The sequence below is a fragment of the Nerophis lumbriciformis genome, linkage group LG20 (genome assembly GCF_033978685.3).
Source record: "Nerophis lumbriciformis linkage group LG20, RoL_Nlum_v2.1, whole genome shotgun sequence".
Classification (NCBI taxonomy): Eukaryota; Metazoa; Chordata; class Actinopteri; order Syngnathiformes; family Syngnathidae; genus Nerophis; species Nerophis lumbriciformis.
This window is the reverse complement of record NC_084567.2, coordinates 25640836-25667009: the sequence shown is the minus strand read 5'-3', so window position 1 is coordinate 25667009 and position 26174 is coordinate 25640836. Positions and strand designations below refer to the sequence as shown.

General features: G+C 39.2%; 1 protein-coding gene and 1 long non-coding RNA gene across 2 annotated transcripts; one reads left to right on the top strand and one right to left on the bottom strand.

The window, feature by feature from the left end:
• dcp2 (decapping mRNA 2) lies at positions 1–26160 on the top strand. The gene is made up of 11 exons (XM_061980683.2): positions 1–252; positions 2603–2754; positions 5336–5463; positions 7863–7961; positions 8060–8212; positions 8296–8408; positions 11042–11146; positions 13994–14099; positions 17033–17128; positions 17204–17255; positions 22920–26160. Exons 1-11 carry the CDS (start codon positions 188–190, stop codon positions 23051–23053), a joined length of 1203 nt encoding a protein of 400 aa, XP_061836667.1. The 5' UTR covers positions 1–187; the 3' UTR covers positions 23054–26160.
• LOC133619573 (uncharacterized) lies at positions 2306–14039 on the bottom strand. The gene is made up of 3 exons (XR_009817435.1): positions 13976–14039; positions 3471–3632; positions 2306–2796 (listed from the first exon to the last, which is right to left on the bottom strand). It is a non-coding gene; the product is annotated as an uncharacterized lncRNA (long non-coding RNA).
• Positions 26161–26174: the final 14 nt, after the last annotated feature.

Below are 26174 nucleotides of genomic sequence, written 5' to 3'. Positions count from 1 at the left end.
GTTAACTTCCGGGTCGTAATCCCCGCAGTTGCTAGCCCATGATGTATTTTTTGTAGCCGATAATTCCTACTTTTATCCATTTTTTAATCTACCCTGGAGCCGAATGAGGTCTTATTCGGGAAGAAATATGTGAAAATAAAGGAGGAGGAAGGTTGAAGCTCCCGTGCTTTTCTTCCACTTCGACTCAATGTTTGTAAACATGGAAACAAAAAGAGCTGATATCCCGACTGGTTTACTGGACGACCTCTGCAGGTGACTACATGCTTGTTGTTCTTTATTTTGTCTTTTATTTTCTTCAAACGTAATCTTAGACTCATACGCTCAACTTGTTTACCTCGAAAATATCGACACGTTTGTTGTTATTTCGTTACTGCGAGTGTCGGTGTATAAATGTACAAACCCCGTTTCCATATGAGTTGGGAAATTGTGTTAGATGTAAATATAAACGGAATACAATGACTTGCAAATCATTTTCAACCCATATTCAGTTGAATATGCTACAAAGACAACATATTTTGATGTTCAAACTGATAAACATTTTTTTTGTGTGCAAATAATCATTAACTTTAGAATTTGATGCCAGCAACACGTGACAAAGAAGTTGGGAAAGGTGGCAACAAATACTGATAAAGTTGAGGAATGCTCATCAAACACTTATTTGGAACATCCCACAGGTGAACAGGCAAATTGGGAACAGGTGGGTGCCATGAATGGGTATACAAGTAGATTCCATGAAATGCTCAGTCATTCACAAACAAGGATGGGGTGAGGGTCACCACTCTGTCAACAAATGTGCGAGCAAATTGTTGAACAGTTTCAGAAAAAACTTTCTTAACCAGCTATTGCAAGGAATTTAGGGATTTCACCATCTACGGATCGTAATATCATCAAAGGGTTCAGAGAATCTGGAGAAATCACTGCACGTAAGCAGCTAAGCCCGTGACCTTCGATCCCTCAGGCTGTACTGCATCAACAAGTGACATCAGTGTGTAAAGGATATCACCACATGGGCTCAGGAACACTTCAGAAACCCACTGTCAGTAAATACAGTTGGTCACTATATCTGTAAGTTCAAGTTAAAACTCTTCTATGCAAGGCGAAAACCGTTTATCAACAACACCCAGAAACGCCGTCGGCTTCGTCGGGCGTGAGCTCATCTAAGATGGACTGATACAAAGTGGAAAAGTGTTCTGTGGTCTGACGAGTCCACATTTCAAACTGTTTATGGAAACTGTGGACGTCGTGTCCTCCGGACCAAAGAAGAAAAGAACCATCCGGATTGTTATACACGCAAAGTTGAAAAGCCAGCATCTGTGATGGTATGGGGGTGTATTAGTGCCCAAGATATGGGTAACGTACACATCTGTGACGGCGCCCTTAATGCTGAAAGGTACATACAGGTTTTGGAGCAACATATGTTGCCATCCAAGCAACGTTACCATGGACGCCCCTGCTTATTTCAGTAAGACAATGCCAAGCCACGTGTTAACGTTAACGTGGCTTCATAGTAAAAGAGTGTGGGTAGTATACTGGCCTGCATGTAGTCCAGACCTGTCTCCCATTGAAAATGTGTGGCGCATTTTGAAGCCTAAAATACCACAACGGAGACCCCCGGACTGTTGAACAACTTAAGCTGTACATCAAGCAAGAGTGGGAAAGAATTCCACCTGAGAAGCTTAAAAAATGTGTCTCCTCAGTTCCCAAACGTTTACTGAGTGTTGTTAAAAGGAAAGGCCATGTAACACAGTGGTGAACATGCCCTTCCCCAACTACTTTGGCACGTGTTGCAGCCATGAAATTCTAAGTTAATTATTATTTGCAAAAAAAAAAAAGTTTATGAGTTTGAACATCAAATATCTTGTCTTTGTAGTGCATTCAATTGAATATGGGTTGAAAAGGATTTGCAAATCATTGTATTCCATTTATATTTACATCTAACACAATTTCCCAACTCATATGGAAACGGGGTTTGTACAATGGACTGCCTTTAGCCTTTAATCCTGTTTTTATGTTTTTATGTTTTTATTAATTCTATTTTAATTATTTATTTTTTATCATGTTCTGTTTGTGTTGTGTTGTGTTTGCTCGGTACTCGTTTTATCTTTTAACCTGCTCATTGTACAGCACTTTGGCTACCCCTGTGGTAAATTTTAAATGTGCTTTATAAATAAAGTTGATTTGATTTGATTTGATTTAATGTAGAAATTGTATCAAAGTGGCCTTTCATCCATCCATTTCCTACCGCTTATTCCCTTCGGGGTCGCGGGCCTTTGTCCTTTCATATTTATGTACTTTTAATGCATGTGTTCAAACATATATTTAGATCGATCAATCAATCAATCAAAGTTTATTTATATAGCCCTAAATCCCAAGTGTCTCAAAGGGCTGCACAAGCCACAACGACATCCTCGGTTCAGATCCCACATCAGGGCAAGGAAAAACTCAACCTAATGGGCTACAATGAGAAACCTTGGAGGGGACCGCAGATGTGGGGTCTCATAAAAATAATGGCAATAATATAATTTATCGGCAATTAGGAGCGGCAACTAAAATGGTTACAATTTTATTTTGTCTACAAATAATCTGTCCTTTGTCTGTATAGTCGGTTCATCCTGCACATTCCCAGCGAGGAAAGGGACAACGCTATCAGGGTTTGCTTCCAGATTGAGCTGGCACACTGGTTTTACCTGGACTTCTGCTTGCCCAACACACCAAACGCTCCTCACTGTGGCATCAGAGACTTCGCCAAAGCTGATATCCTTTCCTGTTAGTAGTCATGTCATCAGTGTGGTGTTCCTGATGCAGAAAGATGGTTTTTGTAGCCCAAAAATCAATGCTTTGAGGCATCAATCTTTGTGTTTCTGTGTGTCACCTTTTAAAATGTTTACTAGAGAACTAAGTTACTTGATTAAAGTACACTGGTACTTCGGCTTTCCAAGAAGATTATTGGCAAAAATATGTCTCGCTTTTCATACATTTCTCAGTCGTGTGTAAAACACTGGATCTGATACCAACTAGATACAGAGATTCGGAGATTGCTGCATTTTGCTTTGACATTTTTTAAGATCAATAGGAGATTTTTTCCTAAATGTGTTGATCAACATTATAATCACAATAAAACATAGGACAACTATTTTAAGCAAACAAGATGCTTTGATACAGCAATATGAGACAATATCAACACAATAACATTTATACAGTTGTTTGAACAAAATTGAGTCAATAGTGTCAGAATAAGTAAAGAAAAGTGAAAAACTATTACCTTTGATTAAAATCCTCCAAAGTACTTTTATGCAGGGCTGTACGGAGCGACAAATTTACCCTCTAAAAATAAACCGTGCGACGGGGGTAAAAAAACAAAAACACACTGTCGCTCATGTGCGAATAGGTATGTCAACCCTTTCACCGCACTTTGCTCTTAAAAGAAATCCATCCAAATTTGATCAAACGAGAGTAAAATGTTCGCTCACCTGTATAGCATGTTTGAAAAAACTCATAACCATAACCAAATGGATAAGTGGTTGACGCGGAAGTACTGATCACTCGATGCGCGCTGAGAGCTGTGTGTGTGGTCCTTCCTTCTGCACCATGCACAGAGGGGTGCCCCGCTCCTCCTAGTTCATAAACTCAGCCTTCCCAACACGGAAGAAAGAAGATCTTAGTTTTCGGAACTGGTCAGTAAAAAAACTTTTTTTCACCACTTTAAAACTTGACACAAACAAACTGCACTTTGCGCTAGTAACTACGTAGGTCAAAGGAATGTTGAACAACAAATCAATGATTGAAGTGACAAATTTGCCATCCAAATAATACCCTGTTTGTTGACAAGAACATACAACCATGGAAGCGCATTCAATCCATTTATTAGGAAAGAGGTAACAAACCAGTGAAAGATTTAAAAGAACTGCTCTCGGAGCCGACAAACTGCTACCATGCTAAGCTAACAAAAACGTCTCAAGCTGGACTCGTTGATGTCACACGTCACTAGGCAACAGGCAACTCCTTTTAAAAGGCACACACACACACACACACACACATATGACACATAACTGCAATATATTTAAGTAACGCAATAATTACTTTCCCTGGTAATTAATGACATTTATTAAAAAATTTAATTTTGTCAATCAATCACTTTTTTGGTAAAATTAATGACATTTATTAAAGAGTAATTCTGTCAATCAATCACTTTTTTGGTAAAGTAACAAAGTAACTACCGGTATAATGAATGACTTTTTAAAAGTAATTTTCAGAACACAGCCTGTCACACAGCCTCATGAAGCAGTTGGCAGGTTGGTGTTCCTGGCTGAAATATTTGTGTGTATGTCTTATAATATTTACCTCTAAAAACACCGTTGTTAAAGGTCAATTATTTTCACGTTGTTTTCACGTTTCCTCTAAAACCAGGGCACTTTGGTTCACATTTTGTTCTTTGTCTTTTTGTTAGCTGAATAATTGAACAAAAATTAATGTTTTTTAAGAATATTGGAGATTATATTATACTTTTCTGATATTGTTTTTCAAGGTGTTTTCTATTTTCTTATCTCAAAACACCTCTTAAGTTGGGACCCTATTATGCACAACCTACTTTTCTTACTTGTTGGTACTTGTTTTTGTGTATTTGGGATCCCCATCAGACCTGAACATTTAAAATCAAGGCATGGTGGAGATATTGAGTTACGTCAACTGATATTTCCATGCATGGATTAGTTTATGGGCCAAAGTATATCGGGGTATGAGATTAGGACCATATCACCCAGCCCTACACTCGTGTTAGCGACAGTGCTAGAGCACAGTTTAGGGATGTTCTCTGTGTTTAACTGAGCAGTACAGTAGGCTTTGTGATGGCATTGTGTTTATATGTATGAGTGCACGTGTACCTTGCAGTGATGTTAATAATGAAATTGTGATATTGAAGACATTTCATATTGCAATAAAAAAAATTTCTGTGCTACAAATATGTTGTGCTACAAATTTTTGTCACTTAGTAGCACCGGTGCTACAAGTCAAGTGAAAAAGCTAAGCGTACAGCCCTGCTTCTATGTCCGACAGTTTATTACCTAACTTATTGACTTTCTAACAATACAACAACAAAAATTGTATATTAGTGATAATAAACATAAAGAAGACAACTGAAAAATATAAATAGCTAGTATCGATCCGACACTATTACTACATTTGATACTATTAATATCTGAATCGATCCACCCAGCTCTAATTTAAGCCTTCCTTATTATTGAAACCTTGTTTTGTTATAAAAGCATCTACTTCAGTTATCGCTTGTTTCTTTAAGTTGCTTTTAAAAAAGCTTCAGTTTTTCTTGACGGCTACAAACTTTTCCAGCACTGTCCATTCCTGTTGCCCCATGGAGAGGACGTGCAGAAAGTCCTGGAACAGTGGAAGGAGTACAAGATGGGTGTTCCCACTTACGGAGCAATCATTCTTGATGAGTCATTAGAAAATGTGAGGTTTTTTTTCTCCCTTGCTCTCAGCAATATTACTAATGGCTTTGCAAATTTCACTAGAATCAATCACTGTACATATAGCATGAGTGTGCACAATTATTATTAGATGGCCAAACAACCAAGTTATATTGTTTCTATTTCCACTTTTCAGGGTAAGCAATAGTGTATAAAAAAAAGTTAGCAAACATTTGGGTTCTTGTCCGGTTGGAGACATACAGGTAAAAGCCAGTAAATTAGAATATTTTGAAAAACTTGATTTATTTCAGTAATTGCATTCAAAAGGTGTAACTTGTACATTATATTTATTCATTGCACACAGACTGATGCATTCAAATGTTTATTTCATTTAATTTTGATGATTTGAAGTGGCAACAAATGAAAATCCAAAATTCCGTGTGTCACAAAATTAGAATATTACTTAAGGCTAATACAAAAAAGGGATTTTTAGAAATGTTGGCCAACTGAAAAGTATGAAAATGAAAAATATGAGCATGTACAATACTCAATACCTGGTTGGAGCTCCTTTTGCCTCAATTACTGCGTTAATGCGGCGTGGCATGGAGTCGATGAGTTTCTGGCACTGCTCAGGTGTTATGAGAGCCCAGGTTGCTCTGATAGTGGCCTTCAACTCTTCTGCGTTTTTGGGTCTGGCATTCTGCATCTTCCTTTTCACAATACCCCACAGATTTTCTATGGGGCTAAGGTCAGGGGAGTTGGCGGGCCAATTTAGAACAGAAATACCATGGTCCGTAAACCAGGCACGGGTAGATTTTGCGCTGTGTGCAGGCGCCAAGTCCTGTTGGAACTTGAAATCTCCATCTCCATAGAGCAGGTCAGCAGCAGGAAGCATGAAGTGCTCTAAAACTTGCTGGTAGACGGCTGCGTTGACCCTGGATCTCAGGAAACAGAGTGGACCGACACCAGCAGATGACATGGCACCCCAAACCATCACTGATGGTGGAAACTTTACACTAGACTTCAGGCAACGTGGATCCTGTGCCTCTCCTGTCTTCCTCCAGACTCTGGGACCTCGATTTCCAAAGGAAATGCAAAATGTGCATGGTTGGGTGATGGTTTGGGGTGCCATGTCATCTGCTGGTGTCGGTCCACTCTGTTTCCTGAGATCCAGGGTCAACGCAGCCGTCTACCAGCAAGTTTTAGAGCACTTCATGCTTCCTGCTGCTGACCTGCTCTATGGAGATGGAGATTTCAAGTTCCAACAGGACTTGGCACCTGCACACAGCGCAAAATCTACCCGTGCCTGGTTTACGGACCATGGTATTTCTGTTCTAAATTGGCCCGCCAACTCCCCTGACCTTAGCCCCATAGAAAATCTGTGGGGTATTGTGAAAAGGAAGATGCAGAATGCCAGACCCAAAAACGCAGAAGAGTTGAAGGCCACTATCAGAGCAACCTGGGCTCTCATAACACCTGAGCAGTGCCAGAAACTCATCGACTCCATGCCACGCCGCATTAACGCAGTAATTGAGGCAAAAGGAGCTCCAACCAGGTATTGAGTATTGTACATGCTCATATTTTTCATTTTCATACTTTTCAGTTGGCCAACATTTCTAAAAATCCCTTTTTTGTATTAGCCTTAAGTAATATTCTAATTTTGTGACACACGGAATTTTGGATTTTCATTTGTTGCCACTTCAAATCATCAAAATTAAATGAAATAAACATTTGAATGCATCAGTCTGTGTGCAATGAATAAATATAATGTACAAGTTACACCTTTTGAATGCAATTACTGAAATAAATCAAGTTTTTCAAAATATTCTAATTTATTGGCTTTTACCTGTAGATCACTGTGTATTAAGAGAGCAGAGCCTGTAGGTTCAATGTTGAATATCTTAGTTGCTCAGACAGCAATGTGTTTATATAGGTTTGGATTGGGGTATATTGTTTGATATGGGGAAATACGTCAATGTCTCTTGTAGGGATTGGACTCTTACGGCAAGTCTCGATTCGATTCTGATTCTTAGGGTGACAATTTAATTAAAGAATTGATATTCGATTCAAACCGATTTTTGATTCATATATTATTTGGTATTAAAAAAAACAACTTTAAAACAGTTAACAGGTTACAAAAGTTTATATTGGCTGCTGACGTATGACGTATACGCTCAGCGAGTAAGCACGGAAATGGCCTAAAACGTCTATTTTGAAATGTATTCTTAGAAAAATAACATTTTAATATTTTTTTAATCGATTTTTGAAGACTTACATTGATTTAGAATCGGAATGAATAAAATTCGTAATTCATATGTCAATCCATCCATCCATCCATTTTTCCGCCGCTTATCCGAGTCTGGGTCGCGGAGGCAGCAGTCTAAGCGGACAGTAATGTATCTCTGTGTGAAAACCTTTTTCATGTATTTGTGTATTTTTAAGGCACTCCTTGTTCAGGGATACCTTGCAAAGTCAGGCTGGGGGTTTCCCAAAGGGAAAGTGAACGAAGACGAAGCACCACATGATTGTGCTGTTCGTGAAGTAAGTCCCATTTTTACTGACCGTTACCTCTGAGCAACTGACAGCCCATGGCAATATCTTGACTTCATAATTTATATATTGTACTATTTTTTTTCCAGGTGTTGGAGGAGACAAGCTTTGACATCAAGAATCGTATTTGCAAAGATATGTACATTGAGCAGAAAATTACTGACCAGGTGGTGCGGCTCTACATCATCCCAGGAGTATCCAAGGATACAAAGTTCAATCCTAAAACTAGAAAGGAAATTCGGGTACAAGATCTATTATTTCAATCAATTGGCTTTTTCATTGATCACAAATAATCTTTTTTTTTCTTCTTCTGCCTGTCTTGTAGAACATTGAATGGTTCCCGATTGAGAAGCTGCCATGTCACAGGAACGACATGACCCCAAAGTCCAAACTTGGACTTGCCCCCAATAGATTTTTTATGGCCATTCCATTCATAAGGTGAACAAAGAACATTATTGTTCTGCTTTCGTATATAATGATCCAGAATCTTTAAAATATTTCTAACGACTATGTATTCGTAATCACATTTTCTGGTACAGAGCATTTGATTTGGTACAGAAGTGCACTGAGTTCCTACAGGGTACACATTAATTAAGGGACAGGGATTGGGATGGGTACCGAGTTGAGTACTTTTATATGTACTGGCCAAATTCTGTTGGTACTTTCTATACCTTTGTTGCATGTGACTCGGCCGGGGTTTGAGCTCACAACCTACCGATTTCAGGTGGGACACTCTAACCACTAGGCCACTGAGTAGCCATGGCCAGTTGCAGACTCTGCACCGGCTCAGTCACTTGGCGGGCAAACAGGTGTATTTGTAGCGGACTTAGCTGGACTGCCTTTAGGTGATGTTGCAAATTTCCATGCCAACAAAACCAGGATGCCTGATAGAAATCGCTCAAAAGTAAGGCACCACGCCTGTCCACCTTGGGCCCACATAGAGGTGGCATCGTCTAATGGTTCCCTGCACGCGGTGATTTGCTCACAGCTACCATTATGTTCATTGGGGACCTCCCTAAACCCAGTTGTTAAAAATACCATTAAAATTTGGACTCAATTTAGGAAACATCACGGCTTGCACAAGGCTTCCAGCGGTGCTCCGATTTTGAACAATCCCGCCTTTCTCCCTGCCTGTTCTGATTCTGCGTTTCGCACTTGGTCGACCAACGGACTTAAAATTCTCAATGACCTATACCACGATGGAGTGTTCTCTTCCTTCGCTTCTCTGTCAACAAGATACAATCTGCCTAATACTCATTTCTTTCGATACCTCCAAGCAAGGCATTTTATTTAAAAAAAAATTCCTAATTTTCCCAACCGCCCCCCAGAAGCAGAAATCGATCGGTTTCTCTCCTTTGACTCTGACCAACGACGTTTGATATCTGTCATATATAATGAAATCGGCCTTCTGAATCCACTTAATACTTCACCTGTCAGAGAATCATAGGAGCATGACCTTGGAGCACCTATACCTGACGGGAGGTGGAGAGAGGCTCTGAGGCTGGTACATTCATCGTCCATATGCGCTAGGCATGGCCTAATACAATGTAAGGTATTACATAAAGCACATTTCACCAATGCTAGACTGGCTAAAATATACCCCAACCATAGCGACACTTGTAACCGCTGTAGACAATCCCCAGCTGACCATTTGCATATGTTCTGGACGTGCCCAAAATTCTCAAGTTTTTGGTCGGCTATTTTTGACACTGTTGGGCAGGCCCTCGATAGGACAATAACACCCAGCCCGCTGACTGCCCTTTTTGGCGTTCCCCAGGTGGACGGTTTACCTGCAACCGCTCGTCATGTCATTGCGTTAACGACTCTGCTGGCTAGGCGTACAATTCTTTTTAAATGGAAGCTTGCGTCTCCGCCGAGCCATTTTAGTTGGATACAAGATGTCTTGCGGTGTCTCCAGTTAGAGAAGCTTCGGTTCTCGCAGAAAGAATCGGTTTCATCTTTCCATAAAACGTGGGGCCCCCTCCTAGACCTTATTAGGGACAAGCTTGACATCACCCCAAGCGATTCGAGTAACACAACTTAGACAGAGCTGACCGCTGAAGTAATGATCAGATCAGTATTAAATGTTTATTAAAAATATTTTGTTACTAAACAAATAAATAGTTATTACCGCATTAACACTTACGTACCGCAAATTGGTACGGTATTGGTTCAATTGTGAAAGGTACACCCATCTCCAAACAGGAAGTGTTTATGGCTTCTGCTGCTCGATAAATCTCGTCTAATTTTTAGTTTCTCAAGAGTTATGGCTAGCGATAGTGCTAAGTTGTAGCCAGAAAAACCTCTTCTGTGGTTAAGTCTTGAGAACATTTGGCCTTCCAGGTGAAATACGTACACAAAGACAAGTGAATAAGACAAATCTGAGCCGCCATTGTTTAGTAGAGATGGAGAACAGGGCTTAGAACAGGACTACAAACTGGAACTATTGATAGTGCATTCAACTAATAATAAACTTTACCAAAAATAATGAATATTCATTCACACTCTTCAAACTCTTATTTTTGTATTGGTCTGCATCCTTGTACCTATCTTTAGCAAGGCATATTATAACAAAAATATGACATTGATTATTAGGGTATTTCATCAAATACTACACGGATTAGCTTTGTCACTTAGATATACAACATTTTCAGATAGTTTAGCGTTGATTGATTTACAATGTAACCATCTGTAATGTACAAATTATATGAAAGTAGTCTCCATCCTTTAATTGTTATACATGTCACATAACTACCATTTGATTGTAGTATTCCCTAACTAAAAGTACACTGAATAAGGTATTATGATTATTAAAACGTTCACATTGTTTAATTACAGGGTCAAACATCATTTTGAGAATGCATTGCATTACTAATGAGTGTTAAGGTGGAATGTAAATATAAGTACTGGTAATTGTCTTTTGAAACAACAAATTGTTCAGGTGAACTTCTTCGCAAAGTTTCATTGTCATCTCCTATTTATTTATCTTGAAGCTCAAACTTTTAACGTCAATCAGTTCTTCACAAATAATGTTTAACACTTAACGGCAAATTTGCTTTCTCCGGACACAGGCCATTAAAGGAATGGATTGCTAGGTTGAAAGGTGAGAGTCCAGACAGTGAAGAAGACTTGGCAACCAATGGCAGCACTCCAGGAAAGCCATCAGACAATGCGGGGTAAATTAGCTCATCACTTTTCTACATCTTACTTTCATCTAAAGCTTATCTCTTTAGTCACTCCTTGTGTAAAAATAGAAATAAATTACATTTATAAGCACCTAACTTATCCAGAAGTTCACCTCTGCTGGATACATTCTTACCTAGCAGACATCAAACTGTACATTTTCCCTTAGGCTCAATCCTAGGCCTAATTTTATTTAGTCTCTATGTCAATGGCCTGCCAAAAGAGTGCTAAATGCTTATGCTAAACCTAAACAACAGCTGCTGCAATATTTTCTGGAGCCATGGTAGTAGTGTCTTACTGGCTCTGAAATTCCGGTCTACATCTTAATACGAAAAAATATATATTCACAGCAGGCTGCTAAAGACCCACAATTATTTTTTTTTTGTCTATGATAAATCATAATACGAAGGTCCTGAATAGTCTTGGGTTCAATCCCGGTCTCGGGATCTTTCTGTGTGGAGTTTGCATGTCCTCCCCTTGACTGCGTGGGTTCCCTCCGGGTACTCCGGCTTCCTCCCACCTCCAAAGACATGCACCTGGGGATAGGTTGATTGACAACACTAAATTGGCCCTAGTGTGTGGATATGAGTGTGAATTTTGTCTGTCTATCTGTGTTGGCCCTGTGATGAGGTGGCGACTTGTCCAGGGTGTATCCCGCCTTCCGCCCGATTGTAGCTGAGATAGGCTCCAGCGCCCCCTGCGACCCCAAAGGGAATAAGCGGTAGAAAATGGATGGATGGATAAATGTCTAGAGGTGGTGTACAATTTTAGGTATCTAATAGAGATGGGATTTATGGCTCTCTGAAAGGAGCCGGATTTTGAAGAGCAGTTCTGTTCAAAGAGCTGTTCAAAAGACGAGCTTGTTCTTATATTTCTTTTATAAATTTTTTCAGAAATTACTTGTTTTTACGAATGGAATAATCACTGGCAGAAGTTATAAGATAAAATGGGAATAATTCCGAAATTTGGAATTTTGCCTAACATTCACAATCATTATGAGAGACAAGAAGACATGTCTTTTAAAAAAAACTAATATTTTAAAGATGATAAAAAAAAAGCTTAAAAGATGCGGCTAATGAGAGTCACCGTTGTAGCCTTCAAAGCCTCTAAAACAACTTCAAAACCCTCCAACAGCGTTTTATATATACAGTGCAAGTTTATATATAATATAGTAACTGACACGTTCATAACAATATGTTCAATATTTACCGTATTTTGAGAATTTTAGTAATTTTTTGTGCGCATTGATTTCTGTTTTCATAGCAGCGCACGTCTGACTTCTGGCAACATGTGTGTTCTTACTTCTGGAATCAAACACAAGTGTGTTTTCTAATCATGGCAGACTTGGTAACAGACAACAGACGAACATTTTTTGACAAATGAGGATTTACAACCATATACTTTTGAAGCTAAATATACTGCTGTTTATAGAAGCAAGCACTAAGGAAGAGTGAGATGTTGGAGTAGATGGAAGCCTGGAGAAAAGGATGACAGCGATTTTGATGCAATAAATGAATTGCTTACCAAAAATCAACAGGAAACGTCCCTGGCCAGCTGGACCGGACGAACAGCTGTCCATCGATTGAGTCACTTTAATATCGATCATGATACACGCAGCACGCCATGCATGTTAGTACAACTACAGTACATACGCTGTCTGGCTAGCTCAGCTGTGTACAAACAAAACATAAAATGTGGGCTAATATTTTACAGGTACTGTAATATGATTGTTCATGTTTTTCAGTCAGTAAAGATTGGTGTCGTATCGCAGTGTTGTGCATTACAAACCCAAACGCATTTGGTGTTGTTTGCGATGAGGTGGCGACTTGTCCAGGGTGTACACCGCCTTCCGCCCGATTGTAGCTGAGATAGGCTCCGGCGACCCCGAAGGGAATAAGCAGTAGAAAATGGATGTATGGAAGGATGTAAAAAGCCTATCACTTGCCTTAGTTATCTTTTACGGCTAATACCGAAGCACGTCTATGTGTTACTACAATAGAAAAATAGTTCCTCCATGTTCGCTCTTACAATAACAATGTCGCTACAGCTTGGTTGTTATACTGATTACGGAACGTAAATGAAGTATTGTTGACGGGTTTTTTATGCATTTTTAAAGTGTTAAGAGGTAGAATTGATTGCTCCCATTAGCTGCATTACCCCCTCCGCGAACTAGCTGATTTTTATATGATAGAAAGCAAGAAAGAAAAAAAAACTCTTTTGTCTTCTTGTCGCTCATAATGATTGTTAACGATAGGCAAAATTCCCCAAAAAAAGTGCAGTTTCTTTTTAAGGTAGTATTTTCTCCAAATGCTTTGACAGTGAGATCATTCATTTGAATTGTCTCTCACCTAAAAAAAATGGAAGGCACACAATAAAAACCACACAGCTACAGATAAATCAACTTTACAGGAACTTTTTCCCAAACGAGCATTTTAACAATACAGGGGGAAAAAACTACAAATAGAATGTCTAGTAATTTGTGTATAAAAAAATAAACCAAAATTTCCACAATATATAAATGAAGTGAATACAAAACTGTCATCTCCTACCTTGTGCTTGTACACATAAACTAGACTACTTAACTAAACAATCAACCAGAAAAGTCAATCAAAATATTGCTACGTTTCCTTTGATTCATGGCTACTTTTGTGAGGTTTTCAGAAAGTAGAACTGACTCGGTGTAATCCGGTTGCTGCACATGTGATATTTGTATTACTTAGTTGGAGAGGAAAGCGTTACCTAATCGATGTGTGACCAGACTGTGAACAAGCATGGAGGCAGGCATCATGGTCGCTGACTAAAATGTAAAACTTTCACTTTACCTTCCTTGTTTCTCTCAGATCAAAATTTGGGCACCTCACTGTTGAAGTATTTACAGGAGACAGCTGCAGCAAACAGAAGCAGCAGAAAAACCCAAGTCAGCTGATCCACTATGAGCTGAACCAGGTTGGAAAATACAAGATGACTTCACACTCTTTACCAACTCAACTGTTATTTCTGCATGTTTGCAAGCCTTTCATGTTCATTTTCTTCACAAAGCTACCAAAGTCTCAGCAAAACACAGTTGAGTGTGGAATCTCGTTACATTTGCATTGGCAGGGATTTGGGCTCACTTATAAAAGTTGTATATTTACAAAATAGTGCAGAATTTATTTTAAAACATTTCTAAAAAAAACTATTTGGCTCTAGAATTTGGACCATAAATACACTTTGCTTTTCCTCGAAATGTTTGCCGCACGTTTGCCTTGGTTTTCGTATACTCTCTCAAGTATTGTATGGCCAAACATTGCACGTAACAGACTAGTCCGATGTGTTGGGTGACTCAGTCTCTGTTTTTTTATATTGAGTACAATTATAACATATCCACCATGTGGCCAAAGAAAGTTGCGAGTACTCGCCTTTTGATAAAGTAGATGAGGAGGACAATAGAATTCTAGGAGTGTGCAATACACTTAGCTCAGCAGGCGATACTCAATATTGGGTTCACGAGAACGAGACAAGACGATATTTCGAGATTATTTTCAAGAAAACTGCGGCGACTAAATATAAAAGTGGACAAACAGACTTTTTATTTAAGTCAGTCACAAAACAATGCAGGTGCATTTCAATATGTTTTATGACCTTGAATGCATGATAATAATAATAATAATAATAATAATAATCAGTGTTTCCCCCAGAAAATGTGTTAGTTAAGGTGGTGTCTCTCCGGCGGACAGACGGGGCAAGGGGGTGGGTGAGTGAGTGTAAGGATCGGTGTAACTCGGCCTGTCGCCATCACGTCTCCACCTCGTCGCTGCCACCACAGCCTGGGGGGCAATAGACTACAGACTGCGTAGTAGACCGGCTTCGTCGCGTGTGTTTTCCGCTCCATTTGCTGAATGGCGATATACGATATATATCTCGATATTTTTTCCGTAAAGTAAAAACAAAACAGTCCTGGTTATCTGAGATACTAAGTATGGCATTATTATGCCACATGCTGACATATGTTCAACTCATCATGCTTAATTTATTACAGCATTTGGGAAGCCTGTAGTTGATTTTTAATTATGTAAATGTTATATATTTATCAACATGTGATAGCAGGGGCCCTGCCATTCAAAACTAGGCTGCTACATTACTAATGATTAATGTAACTAGCTGAAAAAATAGTACAATAGCAATAGGAAAGACTATTCATCCTTGAACACCATGGAGTTCATGTAGGCTTTATGATGCAGTTACATTATTATATCAACTATCAGAGACAGCTTCAGGAAACTTTTCATTTAACCTAATGTCCTTTTTGCTGCTTCAACACAGCTCAATCAACACAGAAAAGGGTAATGTTAAATAACTTAGTTGTTATCTTTTGGTCAATAATGCTTGTCTTTCTCTCAGACAGACAGGGTTTTTCTGTCCGTAACACACATGCACACACGCACGCGCACACACCGCAAAATGAGCTAACGTTACGCTAAAAGCTAATTAGCCTTCACCTCAAGGACTGCGAGCGAGCTGAGCTGCCACTTACGTTTCTAGAACGTCAACGGGCTCATAGTGATGTAGTTGACTGGGAGGTGTTTATTATAATTTGGGGAGAGTCAGCTGCCTTATGCTCACCTGCTAAACACCTTTCTGCTCACCACACCGTACTTCTTCGTTTGTGAGCTTTTCATCTTGTGTTTTAAGAGATACTCTGTGACATTTATGTATTTAAATTTTATGTAACACAAGTAATGAAGTTATTGATTTACATGATATTTTATTTCATACAGTGTTACATTCAGATTCATAACATACAGTACAGAGAGGTCAAGATAAACTAGTCCATGCTTTTTTAGGGGCGATATAGCTCGGTTGGTAGAGTGGCCGTGCCAGCAACTTGAGGGTTCCAGGTTCGATCCCTGCTTCCGCCATCCTAGTCACTGCCGTTGTGTCCTTGGGCAAGACACTTTACCCACCTGCTCCCAATGCCACCCACACTGGTTTAAATGTAACTTAGATATTGGGTTTCACTATGTAAAAGCGCTTTGAGTCACTAGAGAAAAGCGCTATATAAATATAATTCACTTCACTTCACTTCACTTCACTTTATCTCCAGCAGACTGCACTATTGTAATGGTTTTCTAACAGGAATCCCCCAAAAGAGTATCAAACAGCTACGACTGGTTGAGAACGCTTTAGCTTAACCAGAACAAAGAGGTCTGAGCACATTACTCCAGTTTTAAATTATTTACACTGGCTCCCAGTCAACCTCAGAGTATATGTTAAAGTTCTGCTGCTGGTGAGTAAATCTGTGAATGGGTTTGGTCCAGAATACATCAGAGAAAGGTTAGCCAGGTATGAACCCAGCAGATCTCGGAGGTCTATGGACACAAGTCAGACAGTGGAGTCCAGAGTTCACAGTAAACACAGTGATGCTGCTTTTAGTTGTTATGCTGCAAAGAAGTGGAACAAACTGCCACCAGAGCTAAAATTCGCAACTAATGTTAACATTTTTAAATCATAGCTAAAAACAGTTTTTTTCTCTACTGCATATAATTGAGAGGGAGATTTTCGGTCATGTTGATGTAGTGTGTTTATTGATCATTTTAAATTATTTTACTGTTAATTTTAATGTTTTTCTGTTCTGTTACCAAATGTAAAGCACATTGAGCTGCTTTGCGTATGAAATGCGCTAAACAAATACATTTGTACACAAAAAGTACATGTATGTTGTTTCCTGTACTGCATGTAAAATATTTTAAATATAACTTACATTGTACATGTAATATATGACACAAGTCATATATTAAGTCAGCTGTGGTTGATTTTCCAGGCTTCTGTTTGGACAAAATGAACATGTAAGAAACATGAAAATGTGTCGTGGTGAAAATATTTTTGTTGTGTGTTTGTAGAATCAATACTTAAAAGGCATTGGGAAGAATTCATCTTATCCAAAGAAAGGAAACGATGAAACTGGATTTAACAGCCAGCACGTCAAAGTATTTGCAGTAAGTACTTCACTAAAAGTCATTATTTACTCTGGGTATATATGATATATTACATAATAATTTACTTTTATGTAGAAGGAAGAAAAACGGCTTCATCCCAGAAGACTGCAAGACAGTTTTGAGAAAGGTATGCTTTTTATTGCTACTGTAATGTTTGCTCTCTTCAATGCACTCTTGTAAAACAAGTATGTTTTACAATAATGATATAAAATATCTGTCAGCACTTCTTAACCGCTAATGCCCTGGACTTGACAGGCTTGCTAGAAAAAATCCTCAAATTAATCCCATTAATAATAAGGTGTGCATGGATCAATACAAGTAAAGACTTCAATGGTTAGTGTTGAAAATGTACATGTATTTACTAGATTACCACAGTTTTGGTGAGTTTTTATAACATTGCTTAAGTTCTTGCGGTAAGGTGGATGTATAGCATGTGTATTGATACAAACATCATGTAAACAGTTACCATAGCAACAAATACAACAACATGTACTCTGTACTGGGGTCCCTATAAAAGGTTCAAAGTTGTGTATGGATGTTCATTTGTGTCAATGAAAAAGCTTTTTTTGACACTGAATTGATGTAACATAATTTTTTGCGTGTGAATTTTGTGAACTGATTCTAATTTACCGGTACATCAAATTATTGTTGACAATTTCATTGAAAATAAATTCAGTGTTTTAAAATTCGGTGTAAAAAATTGTGTGTATGATAAAATCAGTGTGGAAAAATGTGCTGCTTCAAAATGCAAGACTAACTTCCGGTTAATTAAGACGGAAGCAATTGATCCTGCAGCACGGTGGGAGAGGGGTTAGCGCGTCTGCCTCACAATACGAAGGTCCTGAGTAGTCCTGGGTTCAATCCCGGGCTCGGGATCTTTCTGTGTGGAGTTTGCATGTTCTCCCCGTGACTGCGTGGGTTCCCTCCGGGTACTCCAGCTTACTCCCACCTCCAAAAACATGCACCTGGGGATAGGTTGATTGGCAACACTAAATTGGCCCTAGTGTGTGAATGTGAGTGTGAATGTTGTCTGTCTATCTGTGTTGGCCCTGCGATGAGGTGGCGACTAGTCCAGGGTGTACCCCGCCTTCCGCCCGATTGTAGCTGAGATAGGCTTCAGCGCCCCCCCCCCCCCGCGATCTCGAAGGGAATAAGCGGTAGAAAAATGGATGGATGGGCAATCAATCCTGTCTCAGAACCAGCCAGTGAGTTTGAAGTCATGTAACACGGGTATCACTAAACAGCATAAAAAAAGCCGTTAACTGGGCTATCTTGGCATAATACAACATAATCAACATTTCAATGCTGGATATTTTCAAACTGTAGAAATGATTCCAATGGTTAGAATCTGCACTTTTGAGTGACCTACGAACCTCTGGGAACGAACAGAGTGTGCAGGGCTTGTGTTCAGAGCAAAAAATCCGGAGCGAGTGTCAAGATGGAGGCAGAATTCTACAGCAAAGTTCTGCATAACAGTGATATATCGAATATGTGGATGTTTTTTTACCCTTTGCGTTAATGTTTCGCCGTGTTTGTTGCTCTTGCTTGATTATAAAACATGTCAATCAAGGATCTAGTCTGCAGGAGCGCAACACATTCTCAGTATCAAGTGTTTTATTGTTAATAATTTATATTGTAAATCCCACATTCTATATTTGTATGTACATTCTGTCATATAATTCAGTAAAATATCTAAAGTGCAATCTGTTTTTGAGATGGTCTGTTTAGTTTTTTACTGAAAAAGACACTCAAATGTACATACAAATACAGAATGTGGAATTTACAATATTAACTATGAACAATAAAACACTGTACATTTAAAATATATACTCCTCTACTGCAGACCACCTCTTGACTGACATATTTTATAATCAAGCAAGAGCAACACATATGCAACAAACATGGCGAAAAATAAAGGCAAAAGGATATCAAAAACATCCACTTATATCACTGTTCCTATGGTCACTGTAGTGTGTTGTTCATCTATTAATGACCAAACTTTGCAATAGTATGTTTCTGCAGACCCGGAGGCTGCACGTTAAGACCCCTTATGGTTTTTCGACAGTGCCACCTACTGCTTGACTCTATAAATGCAACTGCACAATAGCACTCCACAAAGCAAAATCCAAATAATATATCAAGATGTAATGGTTTGAAATGCTTGAAACACATTTTTAAAGCCTTTGTACTAAATAACCTACAATTAAACACAATTATTTTAAATCGCTGTTGTTATATTGACAAAACAGCCTTAAATAACCTACAATGAAATAGATTATATGAAATGGTTTTAACTGTTTTATTGTACAGTAATCTATTTATTTATTTATTTATATATATTTATTTATTTTATATATATATATTTATATATTATTTATATATATTTATTTATTTATATATGCACCTTATTGCTTTTTTATCCTGCACTACCATGAGCTTATGTAACGAAATTTCGTTCTTATCTGTGCTGTAAAGTTCAAATTTGAATGACAATAAAAAGGAAGTCCAAGTCTAAGTCTAACAAGCTGAACTTTTCACAAAACAGCCTTAATGGCAGTGCTCCTTCCTTCCTCAACTGCCTTTCAAGCCTCCTGCAGAACTCGTCCATTTCACTGAAAACAGACAATGATAACTATTGGAATAGAAGAGCTACAAGTGTTCCTACTTTTCTCCTCTTACCTTTGATGGACAACAGGCCCTGTCAGGAAGACCTGTTCTGCCTCCTGTCACGAAATGCCATTCACTGCAGAAATGCCACATAAAAAGACAGAGAGAATTTTAAGCAACTAAATTTATTTAACAATTAACACACCATTTATTTTGGCATTGACAATTCTGTAGCACTTACACGGTTATGCTCACCTCTGAAAAAAGAACTTCGCAAACTAATTTCACATCACCAGTATATTCCACTGTTGATGGAGTTGTGGCGAGGAGTGACTTCAGATGGGTGAAAAGAGTATTTTGTTATTTTTCCTGTCAATGCAAACAGGGATCTGCTTCATAGCTGCCCACTTGGACGGCTTGCCACCAAGTATACTCAAAGAAAAAGGGTTGGGAATTGGATGATTTGGTGTTTTGTGTGGCAAGAGCTCCCTGAAATACTAATACTATACTAATACTATAATGAATTAAATACATGCATATCCTAAAGCTAGAAAAAGGCTAGTTAGTTTGGTGGTGTGTGTGTGTTACTATTTCTGAGAATAATCCTAACAAATAATTGTTGTGCCTGTTAATCATTTAAGCAGTAGTGATGAGAAAATGTAAACAATTTGAAAATTACCATCAATTGCTGCTCAGCTCCTTGTGAATGCACATTTTGAAGTCCAATTCCAAGTTGGTTTTTTTTTAGCCTCAGCACGATCACTGACTGCTTGAAGGTGGGGTGGGAGTTGAGTCGTGGGGCCACTCTGTTGAGGCACCCTTAACACAGGTGGCAGCTCTCCCTTCACCAGCCTTTTGGCCTCGGTTGTCCCAAAGGCAAACAGCTTACCATGACTTAAAGCAAGCAAATTATTAAATCAAAATTATGACATTTAAAAAAGTTAAATGAAAGAAAAAAACTTAACCCAATGGGCACAATGAGAAACCTCGGAAGGGACCTCAGATGTGGGGTCGCCCCCCCCCCCGGGCGACCGGTGCAGTGGATTTCGAGTGGATCTAGTTATTAATGTGAGAGTCCAGTCCATAGTGGGGCCAGCAGGGGATCATCTTGAGTGGAGACAAGTCAGCAGCGCAGAGACGTTCCCAACTGATGCACAGATGAGTGGTCCACCCCAGGGCCGACTTTGAACAGCTAGCGCGTCCTCCGTGGTCACCTAATAATCTCTCCACGAAGGAGAGAAGGTAGAGCAGAAAAGAGAGGGCAGATCAACTGGTCTAAAAGGGGGCTCTATTTAAAGGCAGGAGTGTACAAATGAGTTTTAAGATGGGACTCTTCTTATGTTTATCTGAACATCATTATTCAGCACCACCTGCTGGTCACATTGTGTATCACAGTCAGTTTAGCTGCATATCGTGACATAGAAACCGTATGTCACTAAAAAGTGCAGATTTTAACCTTTGGAATCATTTCTATAGTTTGAAAATATCCAGCGGGCCACATTGAAATGTTAATTATGTTGTATTACGCCAACGTAGCCCAGTTAACTGCTTTTTCTATGCTGTTTTTACACTGAATTTATTTTCATTGAAATTGTCAGCATATCCATCCATCCATTTTCTACCGCTTGTCCCTCTCGGGATCGCGGGGGTGCTGTAGCCTATCCTATCTGCACTCGGGCGGAAGGCGGGGTACACCCTGGACAAGTCGCCACCTCATCGCAGGGCCAACACAGATAGACAGACAACATTCACACTCACATTCACACACTAGGGACCATTTAGTGTTGCCAATCAACCTATCCCCAGGTGCATGTCTTTTGGAGGTGGGAGAAAGCCGGAGTACCTGGAGGGAACCCACGCAATAAAGGGAAGAACATGCAAACTCCACAAAGAAAGACCCCGGGCCCGGGATCGAACCCAGGACCTTCGTGAGGCACACGCACTAACCCCTGTTTTCACGGTGCTGCCATCAGCCTAATTTGATGTAAAAAAAATAAAAATAAAAAATCAGTTCACAAAATTCAAACGCAGAAAATTTAGTTACATAAATTCAGTGTAAAAAAAAAAAAAAAGCCTTCGTCATAAAGACACAACTTAACCTGTGCTTAGGACATTCATTATGGCTATGAATATCACGTTATGATATGTTGTGAACATACAGTTGCACTCAAAATTATTCACACTTGTACTTCTTTACAAAGTGGATCACCTTGTTGTTTGCATGAAACCAACAAAACAGTAACAAAGTACTGCAGGAGTATGAGGGTTATCATACCAAAATTTCAGATGTCAATACCTTCCACAATTCTTCTTATTCGACACCATGATAGAAAAAACTGAACCCATGAATTTTTTTAATTCCTGAAAGGTATTTTAACATGTTGAGTATTTAAGATCACTGTGCTTCTAGATTTGTTTGCACAAAATTCAAATTGCCGTATCAACTGCCAAGAGGTAACTGTACACTTATATAAAATATACTTAAAAAAGAGCAGCAGTAAATAAATAATAATAATAATAATAATAATAAAAAACCTTTGCCTTCCTGATGAAATAAGTAAAGCCGTGTTGTACAACCTGTTACCAAACTACAGAAGAGTGTCTCTAAGCTTTGTGTGTGTGTGTTAAAAATGTGTGTGTTTTTTTTTAACACTTAAAGGGATAAAGGTTGGGTTGCATGTTGCTGGAGATTTTCTGCACACTGTGGTAATGCACACTCCCTGGGCTTATTGCATGACGCAAGATAAACCTTTCTTTTACTTTTAATATGTACTGCACCTCTACTCGCTGAATGTAGCGACAAAGTGGCAAAAGTGCATCACAGATCATTTCTGCTATGTCTTATTCTCTGGCAAACCATGTGTGTATGAGGTGTGTTGTGAACCGGAGTTACACCACACCTACAGTTATGCTACACTTCCATAATCCTTTGTTTATTAGCGAAGGTGAACCATAGCAGACTTCGTGACAGGCTTTCGCGAGTAAGTAAATACATGTATATGGAAACATTGGAAACATTTTTTTAAGACCGGAAATGTTCTTTGGCATCAACTTTGTAGAGGTATGGATATTTTCAACATCTCTACCAGTAACCAATACTACAAGCTGAGATGAAGCGACTTTCTTTACGTTGTTCTGAGTATGAATAGATATACTTATGATCAATCTTTTTTTTTTTCCACAGACGGGAGTCCATGCAATTCTCGTAGTGGTCTGCATACAGCCCACCTAAAAGACTTGGATCACCTGCTGTCGTCCAACACGTTCCTTCATTTTAAATTTGACAAAGATGCCATCATGAGATGTTTTGACTTCTGACGTTCTACCTATACTGCAGTGTGTTCTCTCACAACACTCCACTTTTTTCTTCACACCACCTTTCCATGAAGTTTAAATTGCAGTCAGGCCTCACTGCACCTGTTGTGTCAAACTTTTCACAACACCGAGAGCCTCGAGTTCAATGTTCCTTTGTGAAAGGGAAATGACAATTGATGAAATGTTTGCTTCTTTCTCTTCACACACCATGGATGATTAGATAGAACAAAGTAGCTACCACTTCATTGGCAAATACCGTAAGAGCTTATCCACTAATGTACAATGAATTTATTTTATTCATGGAAGTATTAAGATAATTGATGTTGATAGTAATCATTAATATTATGATAATAAGTAATGCAATTATTGTTATGGTAGCATGTATTAGTACAGTCATACATGTTAAAATAATAATGCAATAAAAATGTAATATTTTTTACTATGGACACGGTAATTACGCTTAGTTATACACACTTTTGTACTTTTATAGATAAATGACAATCCATCCATCTGTGTCTTTCATTGCACTTGTCCTTATTATAGGTGAGCTGGAACCTATTCTAGCTGACTGGGTGAGAGTTGGGGGACACCCTGGAGTGGTCACCAGTCTTATCACAGGACACATATAGAACGGAAAATAAATATTTTATCCTCTGGTGATTTAATAGGTTTGCACCCATACGAAGATATGAACAGTAACTTTGGTTTTTAAGTTCCCTCCTTTTACAGTGTTATCCAAATCCTAGTTTTGAGGCTGTTGTTTGGCAAGACAAAGTTTTGGATTTTTTAAACCTTCTATATCGCTGTGTTAAAGCATATATATTGACCATATCTTTTTAAGGACAAACTTGTTAAAACAAATACTTACTGTCCCTACTAATCGGCCCTCGTTTTTACGACATTAAGTGTTTTATTTAATGGGGTTACATTTCATGCTATGGCATTTTAAGCTTAGAGTGCTCTCCAGTTAATCATTATCAGTGTACAAAAAGAAGTACATACACGCTGTGGATAAATACTTGTGCTTGGAATTTCTGTATAGTTTCTGCTATGAGACCTAAAGTGCTAATATTACGCTCACGTTTTAAGAGCATGCTACGTTAGCCTCTTCCTGAAGACAAAGAACATTTTAAAACATACAACTCCCAAGTCTGAGCTGACTGAGCTTACTTTTAAAGGAGTACTGCACTGTGGAAGTCGCTTCCTAGCGGTCCCACTGTCAGACACGGCACAGGAGCCCAGCGTGCAGGTTTTAACAAAGTTTTAATAATCAATGGTTTCAAAAAAGTTCTCTCTCCACCAGGACGCGACTTTCCGGTCACGTCCGTATCCTCTCTCTCCCTCTGCTCCCGGCCGCTTACTGTTAAAGATAACAGATGATTAGATTAACACGTACCACCTGTGAAATCTAATCACCTGCCAGCTGTGTCTCGCCGTCAGCACTGCCACGCCCCCGTCTGATGGTGCTCTGTCCTCAGCACCATTGACAGAGGCGGTGACCTTTGCTCCTGCAGGCAGCGCTGACAACATCTGCCTCCACATGCACTTTTTCACAATCATTATGAAAGACATGACAAGCGGTATAAAATGGATGGATGGATGACCACGGAGGTATATTTTGTTATGCATTCTAACTCGAAAATAAATGTAAAAAGTCTGCTTACAATAAATGTACAATAAATGCCTACAATAAATAAAATACAATGTGAAGTCCTCTATTCCGCCCATAAAATCCGATAACCATCCAAAAAACATACAGTATATACTTACATCATGTATATAAAACCTTAGTGAAGGTGTTGGGATGTTTTTTAAAGGGCTATATAGAGCGACTGTTATAGGCTACAATATAAGCAGACTTTTGATCGCATTTTAGAATGCATTAAAAAAAAACTGTTCTTGTCGTACATAAGGATTGTGAATGATAAGCAAAATTCCGCCCAATAGTGCAGTTCCCCTTTAAGATGTGTAGTGAAGCCTCTGAATTGGTGGGCGGGCTCATCTAGTTAGGGTTGGGTCATTGATGGTATACAGTAGTGTCCATGAGCTGTTTGTATGGAGGAAAAGGGGACGCTATAGACAGTGCCTTTAAGGCACACCCCCTATATTGTTGTATGGGTGGAAATTGGGAGAAATTCGGGAGAATGGTTGCCCCGGGAGATTTTCGGGAGGGGGGCACTGAAATTCGGGAGTCTCCCGGGAAAATTGGGAGGGTTGGCAAGTATGCCCACCACTTCATCATTAGCCAGTTCATTAAACTTTTTGAACTGATCTCTGCCGTTGTGTCATCTCCTTCCCCCGCTGTACGTAACACTAGGGCCAATTCTGTACATAGGGGGGACAAAGGTGGACAGGGTGAAAACCTTTAAATTCCTCTGGACCCATATCAGCAAGGACCTCACCTGGGATCACAACACCCAACAAACAATAAAGAAAGCCCAGCAGCGACTGTACTTCCTAAGAAGGCTGAGAAAATTTGGCATGCCACCCAAAATTCTCAGCAACTTCTATAGAAGTACGGTTGAGAGTGTCCTTACCAGCTCAATCACGGTCTGGTATGGAAACTGCACTGCTAAGGACAGGAAGGCACTCCAGCGAGTGATTAAAACTGCTCAGTACATATTAGGAGCAGCCTTCCCCTCACTACAGGACATGTACTCTACCAGGGCCACCAGGAGAGCACACAACATCATAAAGGACAGTACACACCCCCAGCACAGTCTCTTCAGCCTCCTACCATCAGGCAGACGATACAGGAGCCTGAAATCCAGGACTACGAGACTGACAAACAGTTTCTACCCACAGGCCATCAGGCTTATGAATGCTAACATGTGAATGCTAGCCCCCCCTGTTTTACTTTTACTTTTATCTTTTTGAACAAAAGACAGCTACCATGACCACCCCCGAACTGTGAACCATCACTGTAGACACTTTTCACTTTTGATCACGAAAGACACTTTAACTGCTGCTGTGACCAAATGTCACCTCCATATTTATACTGTTGACTGTCAATCAGAATGTGCAATAATGTTATGTTACTTACTGTGCCTTGTATATACATTTTTATATGTATTTTTTATTTTTAGCTAAGACTTGTTGAAGCGTGGACTAGCAAAGTAAGATT